The sequence below is a fragment of the Hylobates moloch genome, unplaced genomic scaffold (assembly GCF_009828535.3).
Source record: "Hylobates moloch isolate HMO894 unplaced genomic scaffold, HMol_V3 SCAFFOLD_16, whole genome shotgun sequence".
In the NCBI taxonomy this organism is placed as follows: Eukaryota; Metazoa; Chordata; class Mammalia; order Primates; family Hylobatidae; genus Hylobates; species Hylobates moloch.
This window is the reverse complement of record NW_026652291.1, coordinates 3,393,173-3,409,670: the sequence shown is the minus strand read 5'-3', so window position 1 is coordinate 3,409,670 and position 16,498 is coordinate 3,393,173. Positions and strand designations below refer to the sequence as shown.

The window sequence follows — 16,498 nt, the reverse complement described above, 5'->3', positions numbered from 1 at the left end:
ATAGAAATTTTTTTTTTTTTGCTATGTTGGCCAGGCTGGACTCAAACTCCTGCCTTCAATCAGTCCTCCCAACACAGCCTCCCAAAGTGGGAGGATTACAGGCACAAGCCACTGTCCCTGGCATCCTGTATTCTTTTTTTAAGAGTTTGGGTCTATATTTTCCATGCTGGCCTTGAAAACATAGTGAAAGAAGTTTATATTTGAACACAGGCTGTTCCTTGACAGATGTGTAAATATTCTTTATGGTTGATTTCTTGACTTATGAAGGTCTTTTTCTTGTATTTAATCTAGTTTTAACTTTTTTTTCTTTCTGTTTAAAAATTGTTTTGTAGAGACAAGTTCTCACTATGTTGCCCAGGCTGGTCTTGAACTTCTGGACTCAATTTGTCCTCCTTTCTTGGCCCCCTAAAGTGCTGGGATTACAGGCATGAGCCACCATGCCTGGCCCTTTAAAAAATAAACAGGCCAGTGCGGTAGCTCGTGCCTATAACCCCAGCACTTTGGGAGGCCAAGGAGGTCGGATCATTTGAGGTCAGGAGTTCAAGACCAGTCTGGCCAACATGGTGAAACCCTGTCTCCACTAAAAATATAAAAATTAGCCAGCCGTGGTGGTGCATACCTGTAATCTCAGCTACTTGGGAGGCTGAGGCAGGATAATCACTTGAGCCTGGGAGGTGGAGGTTGCAGGGAGCCGAGACTGCGCTACTGCACTCCAGCCTGGGCAACAGAGCTCTCCATCTCAGAGAAAAAAAAAAAAAGAAAGTTGTGCCCTAAACATTTTTTTTAGGTTATTTGAGGATATTCGACATATATGAGAAATGACTAACAGTACAAGTGCCAAGTGAGTAGTTGCAGTGATGAACTAATGCTGTTGAACTTCCGATGAAGGCGAGATCAAAGCTTTTCCTCACACTAGTATTTAGAAGATCAGCTCTCTTTTACCCAAATTGATTTGAGGCTGTATTCTTCAGCTCACGCCTGGTTGGATCAGAGATTATTTGAATTGCAGAAGCGAAGTCAAGCATTTTGGCCACTTGTTTTAGTAGCTGATCTCCATTAATGTTTAAGATATGTTTAATGTTCTCTCACTCTAGCTCTTTTGCTTCCTGTTTGAAACACAGCAGTGTACTATGTCCAAAATGCTGTCATTTGATGTACAATTACTGGTACACGTGTTGTTTATTGAAATTTTATACATTACAGATTCAGTAGCTTGTTGTTCTAGCTGACGTTGGGTGATTGAAAAGGGACTAACAGCTAGATATGGTTAAAGGTGAAGTTGTAAGCATTATGAGCCTTGGGTAGATCACCACCTCTTCCCGGGCCTCGGTTTCTCTGTAGGATGAGGAAATGGAAGTTTGCAGGCCCTCTGCACAACTGGGGACTTAGGGCCTTTTTCACTTAGGATGGGAGCTCTTCTACCGATTGTTGCTTATGTTACTCAGCAACTTGAATTGGAAATTTAAAATCATTTATGTGCTCTGCCGAATATAATGAGCCCACGGATCGTCCAAAGGTTAGAACAACAACAGTATAGTAGTTAGGCAGCACACAGGAATTACTCTCTGCTGTATAATGCTCTTTAATTTACCAGTGTTGTCTTAACACTTTTAGAAAGGCATAGAATTCTATCTTTAAAAAATTTTTTTTCCTAAGAATTTGAAATCATCTTTTGCAGAAATGAATGCATCTTGCCTTTTCGTCAGTGTGAGATATTGGTATTCCCTTTGGAATGGGAATATGTATTCCTATACATATTTAACAGAAGGGTTCAATAAAAATAGGTCATTTGAATATGTCAGCATTTTAATGTGATGAGATCTGGTGTTAGTATGTGTGCAAATTGAATTTATCTTGATGTTTATTCATAGCTTTTCTTTAATGAAGAAATCAGTATTTCATTAGCCTAAGGAAGCCTCACAACAGCCATTTGTGGTGACTTGCCTCGCAACAGGAGATCTAACCTTCCGTGGAGTACATACAACATCAGAGAATGAAGAGCTGGTAAAGATGTTGCAGTGTAGCCGTTTTTTAAGTTCATCTTTAAGAAGCTACTCTGAAGGAAGAGAAGTAGATTTTAATAGCTAGCAGTTTCTAAATGACAGGCTGCCTTAGGAAAAAGTGACATGTGAGAACAACAAAAGCTTGTTATTTCAGCACATGCTTGACTGAGGGTGCTAGGCCAGGGAGGATGCTGCCACAGAACATCCGCCCTCTGCTTGTTCCTGCTTTCCCCTGGCGGCCACCCTCTCCCCACCCAATGCAGAGCTCCAAAGAAGGGGCTTTTGCTGGCCCCTGGGAGAAGCCGTCTGATGAGCAGCAAGCAATTCCAGAGATTGTCACTGTGAAATTTTTACTTAACACATGTTACGCACTTTGTGACTGTGTGTGTCTTCTCATTTTGGGATGACATGAAGGTGATGTTCCACATGTCTTAAATCTTGCTGTTTGCTGACGTTTGACTCGTTGTCTTGCCTACCTCCCCTCTGTCTAATTCTCTGTGCCGCCTCTCAAAGCCTTGCTGTGGCTAAACGCAGCCCCTTGAACGTGGGTGGCCGGGGCTCATTCCAGGTCAGAGCCCATCAGAAGTGCGCTAGAGACAACGCATCAACGGTTGGTCTTTAGTGAAGGGGATGGGTTTGGAATGCCAAGCAAGTGTGGGCTGTCCTAGTATGTTTGAGAATGAAGGAGGAATGGGAACTAAGAAAGAGAAGCTACTGTTTTGTTTTGGAAGATTATACTGGAAGGAAAACCTGCTGAAAGTGGGCTTCCACTGCTGGTGTCCTTCTCCAGGAAATTTAGGGCAGAAAGAAACATCTCTATTTTTCCTTATGTCTATTTCTTTGAAGATATTAATGAATGATGAGAATTTTCAAAGCCCATGTGATAAGTAGCAAGTCCTTATGTATTCAGAAGGAAACTAATGTTTTCCGAGTGCCTTTTAAGTGCCAGGGATTCTGCTGGGACTTATTCCATTTTAATAAAATAATGCTGTGAGGCAAATGATTGAAAAAAAGAGGTAGATCTGGAATCTGGGCCACACTGAGAAAGGCTGGAATATTTGAGTCCCACTTCAACAAGCCTAGGAACGTGGAGTTACATGGTGATAGAACTGTAGAACTAGGTGCCACCTCACATGTCTGTTGCACCACCCCAGCAGTAGAAGGCGGTGCAGTAGAAGGCACACAGGCTGGAATTTCGATGGCCAGAGTCTACCACTGGGTTCCTCTGGGCGGCTGATTGTGTTTTCTTGTTTATAAAATGGGAGTGGCAGTTGTACTTACTGCGCAGGTTTGTAGCGAGGTTTCAAAAAACTGATGCATGGAGGTGCTTTGTAAACTGTAAAGTGATGTACTAATATTTACTGATGGAGACTGTTTGCTTTCATGGATGGACACCCAAGAAGGCATTTATTCTTAGCATTTTGGTCAGCAAAAGAATTATCGAGATTGCGCCACTGCGCTCCAGCCTGGGCGACAGAGCGAGACTCCATCTCAAAAAAAAGAAAAAAGAATTATATATTTGCTTTTATATACATTTGGCTGTAGGTCTCTTGGTTTCTATCACTTTACTATTCTTTCCCTCCATATTCAGAATTGTTTCCTTTCTGTGACAGATATTCAGTGATAACCTTCTGTGTGCCAGGCCCTCTATTAGATGTTGGAGACAGGGAGGTGAATAACACAGATAAGTTGTTGTCCTTTTTGAAATGAAACACTGAAACTGTACAATTGATTACTGTTTGTTTTTCCTATGGGCGTAAGTGACCCAAGCCTAACTGACTTCTTATGTTTCTGACGTACGTATATTTTAAACAAGTGTTAGGCCCTTTACATACTGTTAATGCCAACTGTTCAGATATGTTGGCTGTAACTATTGAATTGAAGAGACTGTGAGAAACATGGATTGTGTGGGTCTTTCCATAAGATAAACCTGGTTTTGTTGCCCCTTCAAGGGCAGTGGTGGGACTGTGGAATTGGCATCTGTGTGGTGCTGTGCAGCTGATTGTTACTTGCGCGTTAAACTGTTCGCCTACACATGAAGTGTGGGCAGTTGAAGATGTTTGAAAATCACTGTGTGGTATTTTTGTCATTAGACCCACCCAGTTATTTCCCATTATGTTGAAGAAAATTTTGGTTAAATAGTTGAGCTTTGTTCAAAAGGTGAATATCAGATCTGATTGGCCAAGGTCTCTCTTCATCTTCAGTGCCTCCCCCTCAACCCACCCCCACCCCGCTGGTTTCACCAGGATGACAAGCAGATGTGGTCCAGCCCCAGGTCCTGGACTGTGGACTAATCAATCCCTAACAGGCACTAGCAGGTTAAAAGTTCCACCAAGGGCCGGGCGTGGTGGCTTACACCTGTAATCCCAGCACTTTGGGAGGCCAAGGCGGGCGGATCATGAGGTCAGGAGATGGAGACCATCCTGGCTAACATGATGAAACCCCATCTCTACTAAAAATACAAAAAATTAGCTGGGCATGGTGGCGGGCGCCTGTAGTGCCAGCTACTCGGGAGGCTGAGGCAGGAGAATGGCATGAACCCGGGAGGCAGAGCTTGCAGTGAGCCAAGATCGCACCACTGCACTCCAGCCTGGGCAATAGAGCGAGACTCCGTCTCAAAAAAAAAAAAAAAAAGAAAAGTTCCACCAAGAAAACTTGTGGAACAGTCTTTGCCTTTGCAATGTGGTTTATTTTGGATCTCAAGTTTTAAGATAGGCCCCTAGTTGTTCCACTTCTTTTTGAGTAGATGATCCTTTATGGCCCTTGGAAGTAATTTCTTGGTCACTTTTGGTCCCTATTTTGGTTATCTGAGATGTGGTCGAGGAATGATAATAACACTACAATCGTTCTCTTCTGATTTTCAAAATGGCTTATGGCAACCTTTGATGCTACTCACACTGCTCCAGCTAGTTTTGATTAATTCATTCAGGCTGTCAGTGACTCAGCAGCCTCCTGGCTTCTTTCTTATTTTTAAAAGGAGCTGGACTTTCACAATATATGGAATGTAGTTAACATATTGCAGCTAATAAGTGTGGCATATAGTGATAGGCATCAGTGAAGGGGGCTGGAAGAATGTCACACATAGGCTGGGGTGGGTCAGGAGGACATGACATCTCTGCTTTTGTGAATATGAGGGTAGGGGACGTTTTTCTGGGTGAAAGAAGGAATGGCAGGAAAGGCAAGGTGTCAGAAGCACAGGCAGCAGCCAAGGGTCTTTGGGGTAATGTGCGTGGAGGGGCAGGGGTGATAAGGCCACGTTGGGCAGCCTGTGAGTGCTAAGCTGTAGGCCCTGCAGAGCCGTGGCAATGGTGGAGTGGGAGTGACCTAAGGCTTCCCGAAGATACATCTGGCAGAGTGTAGGGCAAATTGTATGTGATTGGAAATGGGTGGAAGGAGACTGGCACAGAGCTAGAGAGGCTGAGCTAGGCTGGGGAAACCCAGGCTTGGATGAGGGCCCTGAAGCTGTCCTTTGGGCAGGGGTGCCAGGCAGGGGACCCAACAGAGCGCCAAGTATAAAGCTGGTTGGGGTGGGGCTTAAGGATGGGAGGAGTGGACTTAGGAGGTAGAGAGTGCTTTGGGTGTGGGCCAGGTAAGTTTCTGGTCTGCCTGCATTAGGCACTTGGTAGCTGTTAGCTGTGCCAATAAAAGGATCTTTTACTTTTCTGGCAAGACTCTGCAAGACCAGTTCTCTCTTAGGTGATTCTCAGGTGGGGATGGGGAGGGAAGATGTGAAATTTAGGGGAAATAAAACTACCTTTATTGCCTACACTGTTGCCACCTGATTCATTTAAAATTATGTCTAAGATTATAATTTGACATACATTTTTCAAAAGAGCTCTGAGATATTTTTCATACCACATCAGATGCTTCTGGGCACTGAGGAGTTTTATTAAGTAAAACTTTACCAGGCCCATGTGATGTGACATGGCTATTGCCTGTGATGCCACAGGCTTCCCAAAGCCCTACTGAGGCCCACTAAGTTGGTGGGAACCAGGCTGCAAGCTTTTTGCCTTTGGTGGAATAGCCCCTCACAGGTTCAAGTCCTTCCTCCACATTTCTGTCCACTCAGCAGCATTCCCAAGGGAAGAGTGGGCAGGCAGGGCTATGGTGAAGGCACGAACTGGAACTGGAACTGGAACTGGAGGTTTATTTTGCAGACCCTTTGTGATACTGGAAAGAAATTCCTCAAGGACCTATAGGCTCATTAGTGCTGTGCTAAACTGACCCAGCTGACTTTGAATTTCAGTAGTATTGTTCCAGAAAAAAATTCCAGCCAGGCATGGTGACTCACATCTGTAATCCCAGCACTTTGGGAGGCTGAGATGTGAGGGTTCTTGGAGCCTAGGAGTTTGATACCAGCCTGGGCAACATGGCAAGACCCTGTCTCTACAGAAAATTAAAAAAAAAAAAAAATAGTTGGGCATGGTGGCACGCACCTGTGTCCCAGCTACTTGAGAGGCTGAGGCAGGAGGATCAGTTGAGCCCAGGAGGTTGAGGCTGTAGTGAGCTGTATTTGCATCACTGTACTCCAGTCTGGGCAACAGAGCGAGACCCTGTTTCCAAAAAAAAAAAAAAAAATTCCAGAAATTTTAAGGATGAAAAGTCTAAGGTGTGATGGCTCATGCCTGTAATCCCACCACTTTAGGAGGCCAAGGCAGGCGGATCACTTGATGTCAGTTCGAGACCAGCCTGGTCAACATGGTGAAACCCCGTCTCTACAAAAAATACAAAAATTAGCTGGGCGTGGTGACGCATACCTGTAATCCCAGCTACTCGGGAGGCTGAGGCAGGAGAATCACTTGAACCCAGGAGGCAGAGGTCGCAGTGAGCCCAAATCGCACCACTGCACTTCAGCCTGGGTAAGAAGAGCGAGACCTTGCCTCAATAATAATAATAGAATGAAGAAAAAGAAAAAGTCCAAGGAAAAGAGAAGTATTACATTTAAAAATGTTTACTTACTGATCGAGGCTTCAGTAACTAGTTGTTTCTTTAGTAGGAATTTTAAAACTATCACTTAAAATTTTTCTATTAAGTTAAGAACTTAATAAGTATGATGAGACTGTCAAATTATTTGTAATCAGTAACTCCTTATGCAAACTCATGAGCATAATGATAAAATTTAAACTTTCCTTAAAAAAAATTAAGAAACAGTTGTGGTTTACTGTATTCTACAAATACTTAGCCTCTGTGGCAGGCTGGATACTCTGCTGGGGCTGGAGACCAAATACCCGATTCTTAAAATGGATAAGAATGTTTAATAAATCGGTTCTTCTATAAATTCATGTTTATCTGTCAGAATCTGCGTGGAAAAAAACTTAGGGTGAAGAACTTAGGTAATTGGTAATAATTAGGATGCAAACCATTTTTTGAAATCTCAAAGTGTGTAGAATCTATCAGAAAGCTGAAAAAAACTAATTTTGTGAAACTATACAGTGGTAACTGTTTAATAAAGTTCTCCTTAAGAGTTTTTATTATAATTTTATTTTAATTGATTATAACAGACATAAAACAATTCTGAAATCATATAAGTGATTAAATATTGAATGTTGTGGAACGAATTAAGTACTTGAGAATTCAGATACAGGAGCAGCACAAAGAATGGTTGGGAAAATCCTTGCCGTGAGCGGTGGGACTTGAACTGACGGGCAAGATTCCTGGGGAGGTGGGCAAAGGAGACTGTCCCTACCAAGAGAGTGACTTAAGCCAAGAAGGAGGGGCTGTCTGCTCTGGCCAGTGCTCATGAGTTGTGTGGAGGGCCAGTGAAGGGTGGAGAGGCAAGATGGTGTAGAGCTGATAAGAGCACAGCCTCGTGACCCTGAACTTCCTTCCAGGTCCCTCATCAGTGTAATGTGGATACATTAGTACCAGCTTTGAGGGGTGACTAGGATTGGATTGGACAATGAGTGTAAAGTTCCTGGTGCAGGCCTGGCACATAGGAAGTGTTGACTAGGCCAGGTGCGGTGGCTCATGCCTGTAATCTCAGCACTTTGGGAGGCCAAGGCAGGTGGATCACCTGAGGTCAGGAGTTTGAGACCAGCCTGGCCAATATAGTGAAACCCTGTCTCTACTAAAAATACCAAAAAAAACAAACAAACAAAAACAGAAAAACAAAAAATTAGCCAGGCGTGGTGGCAGACACCTTTAATCCCAGCTACTCAGGAGGCCAAGGCAAGAGAAACACTTGAACCTGGGTGGCAGAGGTTATAGTGAGCCGAGATCACACCATTGCACTCCAGCCTGGGCAACAAGAGGGAAATTCTGTCTCAAAAAAAAAGAAAGTGTTGACTAGACAGAAGGTGATATTGCTGTTGGGGAGGATGGGGCTTTCACCTGGAGGGCAGGGGTGCTAGGTACTTTTTCCTACATTGACTTGATAGAAATTAGGAGGCCACAGGCCAGATGTGGTGGCTCACGCCTGTAATCCCAGCACTTTGGGAGGCTGAGGCGGGTGGATCACTTGAGGTCAGGAGTTTGAGACCAGCATGGCCAACATGGTGAAACCCTGTCTCTACTGAAAATACAAAAATTAGCCGGGCGTGTTGGTGCATGCCTGTAATCCCAGCTGCTGAGGAGGCTGAGGCACAAGAATTGCTTGAACCCGGAAAGTGGAGGTTACAGTGAGCTGAAGTCATGCCAGTGCACTCTAGCCTTGGCAACAGAGCGAGACTCTATCTAGAAAAAAGAAAAAAATTAAGAGACGTTTCGATTAGAGATAAGATGTGTCTAGAATGAATGAATAATGGTAGCTACCCAAATACTTCTGTGTGCTCTGTGATTTCTGTTATCTGCAGCCTTCACCATTGCGCTGCAGGGGAGGGGCGGGCCTTTGATCTCCTATTAGTGAGAGGAAACTTGCACTTTGCCCAAGGCCACTTGGCTACCAAGAGGGAAGGCAGGATTTGAACTTAGGCTTGCCTGGTCTGGGCTCTTTCTGTCTCTACCAGACTGCGCCTGCCTAGGAAGCCATCTGCCAGGGGCTGACGACACCATGGGGAAGAGGAATAGCTGGCTTGGGTGGTTACTCTTGCTCCTAAAAAGGTGTGTGAGCTCAGAATGCTTGTTGGCAGACACCCCATCCCCCGCCCCCCAGAGGAGGAGGAAATAGGATGGTCACACATCAGTGGAAATTGAGTTAGAACACAGTGATGGATGGAAAGAGGACAGGTGGGTGGGAGACGGTCGTGCTTGGGACATGAAGGCAGGCACTGGGAGACCTGGCCTTTCTCTATCTGGGGCGGGGCTCCAAAAAGCTCAGGCCCAAGAGTGGAATCCATAGATTTTTCAGAAATATAATCTTTTTTTTATGGGCACATAACCTAGCAGTCACTTCTGACTTCTTGGTAATTCTCACTTGGTAAAGGTGACATGTTGCCTGGCTGGACTTCTGCTGTTCCCGTTTGGTCAGTGCCACTGGAAAGGGATTGGGGAGGAAGGAGTGACTTGAGGTGAGAGAGATTCTAAGTGTTCCTTGGGGCCAGCCAGGTCTACTTTTGTGTCTCCTAGACAGTGCCACTCACACTAGTGTTGACAGACCAACTTTAAAAAAATTTTACTCTATGTGGATTGATACTTTTGTAAAATAAAAAGAATTAATAGGAAAAGAAACTGAAAAAGACATACAGAATACAAACTCTAACTTTTTATCATTAGATTCAACAGATACAAAATTTGTCAGTTGCCATGAAAGTTTCTAAACTCTTTTTCTCAGTGTCTATACTACAGGCAGTGCATTTGACTGCAGACTAATAAACTAGTCCTGGACTGGTACACTTCAAGAGCAGTGACCTAGAAAGAAAGTTTGTTAAGCAAATTAGTAGAATAAACAGGATATTTTTAGAATATTTACCTGATTTTTTTTTTTTTTGAGACGGAGTCTCACTCTGTCGCCCAGACTGGAGTGCAGTGGCACGATCTTGGCTCACTGCAAGCTCCGCCTCCCAGGTTCAAGCGATTCTCCTGTCTCAGCCTCCCGAATAGCTGGGACTACAGGCGCCCACCACCACGCCTGGCTAATTTTTGTATTTTTAGTAGAGATGGGGTTTCATCATATTGGTCAGGCTGGTCTCGAACTTCTGACCTCAGGTGATCCACCCGCCTCAGCCTCCCAAAGTGCTGGGATTACAGGCGTGAGCCACCGTGCCTGCTGGCCCATTTTACCTGATTTAAGAGTAAAAATAATCTCTTCTCACTTAAAATGCTTCCATCTTTTCAGTAAAGTTCCATATTGGGAGGCAGGGATGTAAAAATATACCAATGACTGAAGCCAATGTAGTTGTGAGGGGTCCCTAAGTCTAACCCTAAACTGATGGCAGTACTTGGAAAAATAGGTGCTTTTACTTCCTCTGTTGTTTCTGAGAAACATTACGTATTTTTTAATTTATATTAGACTATTTTCTCTGTTAATTTCTGGCTAGCCTTTAAATTGATCTGTGTATTTCAGTGCATAATTTTAGGTATATTCTTTCAGGGGAAAGTTCCCTAAGTGGTTGTTGTTGTCGTTTGTCTTGCTATGTCATCTAGCCTGGAGTGCAGTGGTGCAATCCTAGTTAACTGTCACCTTGAATTCCTGGGCTCAAGCAGTCTTCCCACCTCAGCCTCCTGAATAACTGGGACCACAGGCATGCACCTAGCGGATTTTTTATTTTTCTTAAGCAAACTAAAAAAAAAGTCTCAAGAGTTGAATGTGCTGATACAGTAATTATGTATAACTTAATTGTTCATATTTCAAATTGGATTTTTGTTCTCTAGCTGCCAGTTATATCTTATTTTATATTTGTAGGTTTTTTGTTTTTTTTTTGTGGATGTCTTCCTCGTTCTGAGATGAATGGCATGTGGTGTTCTCTCAGGCCAGGATTCTCTTTCCCTGCCACCCGAGCCGCTCAGAAGCTGCCTTCCTCAGACAGCCTGTCAGTGGCCATCGTCCCGGGCCTCGCTGTTCACTTGCAGCACTCGGCTGAGCTGCCTTCAGCCCGCCTTGCTGCACAGCGGCCGCTCTCCTCCGCTGGCCCCTTTTCTCCTCGCTCCAAAGTCAGGACTCCCTTTTGTTTTGTATCGTGCTTTGTATTACACTTTTCAAGGCTCTTTCATGTATATATTCTCTTATTTCATCCTCCAGACAATCCCATGAGGTTGGTAGAACAGAGATTCTCATCTCCGTTTTAACTGAGGTGAGGCTGGGAGAGTGTCCGCATGGCATGTACCCTCATTCCTTTGCCCTGGGGCTCCCCGAGCTACTTGTTACCGCTCAGGTCTAGACTTCTACATGTGCGAGGTTTTGAGTTTGCTCAAAGACGCCTGTAATTTTGAGGTCCTCTTTTCTACTCAGTATTTATATTTGTTATTGGAAAGTCAAACATTAGAATACTTGTTCAATGTCACAGGCCTCTTTGGAAGAAAGAAATCTTCAGCACCTGAGGGGGCGGTCAGTAGAGAACTAGAGCCGGGAGCCCCAGAGGGCCACACAACGTGAACTGGGTGTCTCGAGGGACAAGTTCTGCTTCAGGGTTAGTTGTCTCCACTGGAGATTTTCAGACAAGAGTGGGAGGGGGTGGGTTTCCCTTATTTGACCAATACAAGCCCAGCATATTGGGATGCCACGGGACATTTCTCATGAAGAAAAGAATCCTTCTTGAAAGTGGGTAGGGCATGTTGAAAAATCACTTTTCACCCAAGTGAGAAATCATTTGCTTTTGACTCTCTCTCCCCATCCCCTTAATGGTCAAACAGACCTGGGTTCCAAATCCAGCCCTGCCACTTACTAGGTAGGTATGGTGACGTTGGTCAAGTTATTTAACTTCCCTAAACTTGTTTTCTCATCTGTAAAATCGGTGAAATATTGTCCACTTTGGAGCATCATTGTTAGGATTAAGGACAATGCATGTAAAGTCCTTTGATTATGGCCTCGATAAGTGAATGTTCCCTGAAACCTAATCCAGAAGAGGGATTTTGACCCCGGAAGGGAGCCACCTGTATAGAGTTGGCTCCAGCAGTGGTTCTTAGACTTGAGTGGGCATCAGAATCACCTGGAAGGCTCTTTACGGCTTGCTGGCCCTACTCCCATAGTTTCTGATTCATTTAGTCTGGGGTGAGGTTTGAGATTTTTGCATTTCTAAGTTCCCCACGTGCGCTGCTGCTGCTTCTGGTTTGGGGACTACACTTTGAGAACCACTGGGCTGCAGGTGGGCATGTAGGTGCTGTAGATACATTTGAAAGCTGAGCTTTTTATGTGGTTACTCTGTTAGACACTGCTTGAAATGCATTTTGAAAATACTGAATTTAATATCTCAAGGATATTTCCTGAAGTCCAGGAGTCTTTGTTACATATATGTGAAGGAGAATAAGTTGTGAAAGTAACAGTTATAAACATATTATAGTCTAATAATATCTAATTGGCTAAGGTATGTGAAAGTGCTTTTATAAAATGTTAGATGAATGTTAAGTCACAACTGAAAAAACATTTTAAATAACTTTTTTTTAAAATTAAACATCATAATGGAGTATAAAGTAGCATAACTTAGATTTCTCATCTCAATGTGCTGTTTACTGTATGTATTTTTCTCTTTCTCCTCCAGGCTGCTGACTTGAGTAAACCAATAGATAAAAGGATATACAAAGGAACACAGCCTACTTGTCATGACTTCAACCACCTAACAGCCACAGCAGAAAGTGTCTCTCTCCTAGTGGGCTTTTCCGCAGGCCAAGTCCAGCTTATAGACCCAATCAAAAAAGAAACTAGCAAACTTTTTAATGAGGAAGTAAGTAGCACCCTGTCTTAGCTGTTAAGAATCCCTTTAAGAATTGATACATTCTTACCGAGGGTAGTCGGCCTTATTTTGCACTTCAAGCTAAGCCCATTTTTTATTCGCCCAGCCCTCCTACCTAGTATGCCCAAGTTTAAATGTGGTGGATTAATTTGTTGACCTTACCTGTCCTGCCTTGGGGTGACTGTTTGTGCATTTTTATGGAGCATGCTCAGGTGTCTATAACAGGTGTTTTAAAACTCTTCTATAATGGAGATAGGGACAGTACTGTAACTTGGTATTTATAATTTAAATAAGAACATGCAGAATTCCAAAGTTGGTTCACATCACCAGAACATTTCATGCAGATCAAAGAACTTGATGACATTTCCTTAGGCTGCTTAAATTGTAGCCAAAGCTTTTGTATGTATGTTTGACAGTCATTTGGCTAAGGAGTACTTCACTTGCTCTTGAAAATAGTTACTGTAAACTCACCTTTGACATAGTTAGAAATCCTGGCACTTAAAATTCGGTCACATGACATAGCTTTTGCCAGTGTTGTAGTATGTACTGGGGTTTCTAGTATCTTCATTTTCATTCTGGAAAGAGCCTGAGATATCTGAGCTGTCTGTTCAGGAACATGTCAGGAGTGTTAAATGTGGCATATAGAAATTGCCAAATAGATTCTATTTTTTAAAGCTGTTGGAGCATCTTTCAGCCTCAAGTATTGCTATTTCATATTTAATATTCTTCCTCCTCTGTTTCAGTATGACTTTTCTACCAAGTGGAAAAGATAAGGTAGGCTTGCTGAGTTAAAGCCCTGGGTTCTAGTCTCTACTTGGGACCTTGTCCCTGAGGCACAAGGGTCAGGCTATGTAGGACCCCCTCCCTTTTGCATTGTTGCATGGTTTTCACATCATTAACTTGGAACAAAAACACATTATAGAGTATGGTTTTTAAGAAATAATTTTGTTTGGGGAAGAAAATTCAAATTGACAAATGGCAGTTGAAATTTGGATTCTTCTGCAGTCATGGTACTTGCTATTCATGCAAATCAGTATCCACCCAGGGTGCTCCTGTTTGACATTGCCAGTGGATTTGATAAGATCTTATGAACCATGCCATCTCTTCTAGTTTCCTCTGAATTGACTGCAAACAAAACGTGCCATCTGGACTGACAGACTATAGAGGAAAAGTATTTAATCCCATTTTCCATTAAAAAAAAGTTAAGCAGAAAATATTTTATTTACCTAGATGTTTTATTAGTATCATCTGTGGAAGTGATTGCTAAGTAGCTGGATGATTATTTTTTTGGTGCTGGGTGGGGGAGCAGCACACAAAATTGGCCTCCTCTGCACTGTTAGCAGACATTGTGAATTTGGAATCATTGTGGGTTTTTATTGTTTAGGTAGGGGAGAGTGTGATTGAGGGGGCAGGGATTGGAGCCATGTAAAGGGCTGTTAGTAAACAAGACCCAGAGGCAGCCCTGGCCGAGGATGGTACAGAATGCCGCTTAGAGAACAAGAAAGTTTTGTGTGTCGTGGCAGGGGGAGGGCAGGGAGTTGGAGACCACACGTCCCCAGAATCTCAGGGCTCTGGGAGCACTCAGGCTGCATTGGCCAGAACTGTCCCTGCCCTGGTGACTGGGAGTTGCAGGCTGGAAGGCAGCTCCTCATTCTTCATGATTTAAGCATGAGTTATCTCATACTCATTTTACATTTTATTTGAGAAATTGCTATTTAGAATGCTAGGACTGTGTGTGGTTTAATGCCAGCTTCGGATTTACAGCTTGAGGCTGAAATTGATTGCCCTTCATAGTAAGGAAATCCTCTGGCCATGTGGATACACTTTTATCAGATTTTGGTCAGAATGTCTAAGAGCAAGGGTCACCGGAGGTTTGCTCCTTGGGGAGTGCCAGGAATGGTGGTGAAGTAGTCATCATGTCGTGCTTTGCTGTGGTGTGAGATTTACAGGTTTCAAGGCACTTTTACCTATGGCCTCTACGGGGAAGGTGGGGAGTTGTTCCCATTTTACAGATGAGGAAACAGTCAAAGAGCACATAAGTGAATTGTCCAGATCAGGTTGCAAGTTGATGATAGAGTTGGAACCAGAAATTAATTCCAGAAACTCATTGGTTACAGGCCCCACCATGCATGGTTGCCAGATCAGCTCTTGCCCTTCCGGGAGCTCACAGTTTAGTAAGGATGGACAGAGAGTACTGGGCATGTGTCAGCATAGCGATATGAACAAAATACCAAGGGCTAGCTGCCGCAGGAATTCTTTAGTATGCATCACATAACAAAGTTTTTTAAAATGTTAAGTTCACTGGGGGAGTTCCAAGAAATGCTTTCAGAAAGTGACGTTTGATCTGGGTCTTAAAGGATACATAGTCATTAGAGGAGGGTAAGGAAGGCCTTCAAAGCTGGAGGAACAACTAGGCATGTGAAAGAACATCCAGTAACAGCTTGGCCACATCACAGTGTGGGACTTGGAGTGTCAGAGTTCGAAGCTGGAAAGATAATTTGGAACCAGCTTGTCTTATAAAAGCCCTTTCATGTCACGTGAAGCAATTTGGAGCTGACACTGGAGGATGTGGGGGAACCTTTGGCCTTTTAATCAAGGGAGTGACAGGATCAAATGTGTTTTTTTAGAACTCTTGTCAGCACTTGTGGAAGGTGGATTGGAATGAAGAAAGACAGAATGAAGGTAGCAAGACCAGTGAGGAGGCTCTAGTAACTGTCCAGGTGAGAGCTAAGGGCTTGAACTAGAGTTGCGGCCATTGTTTCATTCATTCAGGACCTTGACTACCTACCGCGCATGCCCAGCACTGGGTCTGCAGCAGCAGGTAAAACCTGCCCTCCTGTGACCCCTCTCAGGAGGGAAGAGAGGTGTAATAGCACCACCCCGACACACTGGTGACCACAGATGGTGACACTTTGTGCTGTAAGAGGCAAGAGAGCAGGCCCAAGAAAGGGAGAGAATCACAGAGGTCTACTTTATTTATTTATTTATTTATTTATTTATGAGACAGAGTCTTACTCTGTCACCCAGGCTGGAGTGCAGTGGCGCAATCTTGGCTCACTGCAGCCTTCACCTCCCAGGTTCAAGCTATTCTTGTGTCTCACCCACCCAAGTAGCTGGGATTACAGGCCACCTGACTAATTTTTGCATTTTTAGTAGAGATGGGATTTCACCATGTTGGCCAGGCTGGTCTGGAACTCCTGGCTTCAAGTGATCACCCACCTCAGCTTCCCAGAGTGCTGGAATTACAGGCGTGAGCCACCATGCCTGGCCAGCACAGAGGTCTACTTTAAACTGGGAGGCAGAGGACATCTCTCGGAGGAAGTGGTGTGTTTTAAGCTGAGCCTCGTGAGAAGAAGGCCAACCAGGTAAGGAACTGGAGATGGAGCTTTCCTGCCAAAGGAATAGCACGTGAGGGCCCTTGAGCCCAAGGAAACTGAAAGAAGGACGGTTTACCTGGGGAAGGTGGCATGAAGTAAGGGCATGAGATTGGAGGGCCACATCACTTAGGGCCTGATCCAGATTTGCTTCTTAGCCTGAAGTATGGGATTCCTTAGAAGAGAGCAGGTGCACAAGGCAGGCAGATTGGTGTTTTTGAAAGGTAACCTGGCTGCTTTTTGGAGACTGAATTGGAAAGATGTATTAATAAATCAGGTTTCCGGGTGTCTCTTGCTGTGTTGGGTGAGACTGGGAAAGGAGCAGTTGTCAGGGAATGGAGGGGAAGATCAGAGGTTC

The 16,498-nt window shown here is 44.0% G+C and overlaps 1 protein-coding gene across 15 annotated transcripts in view; it reads left to right on the top strand.

Annotated features, from left to right (window-relative positions):
* WDR20 (WD repeat domain 20) overlaps positions 1–16,498 on the top strand; it is an 85,376-nt gene that overhangs the window by 44,087 nt on the left and 24,791 nt on the right. For 5 of the 15 annotated variants that reach the window (XM_032180527.2, XM_058429441.1, XM_032180519.2 and 2 more), the window contains exon 2: positions 12,575–12,757. The exons of 1 other annotated variant lie outside the window; for it this stretch is intronic. In XM_032180527.2, the coding sequence (XP_032036418.1) occupies positions 12,575–12,757 (183 nt within the window). 9 more of the 15 variants (XM_058429442.1, XM_058429437.1, XM_032180531.2 and 6 more) reach the window with 5 other exon arrangements.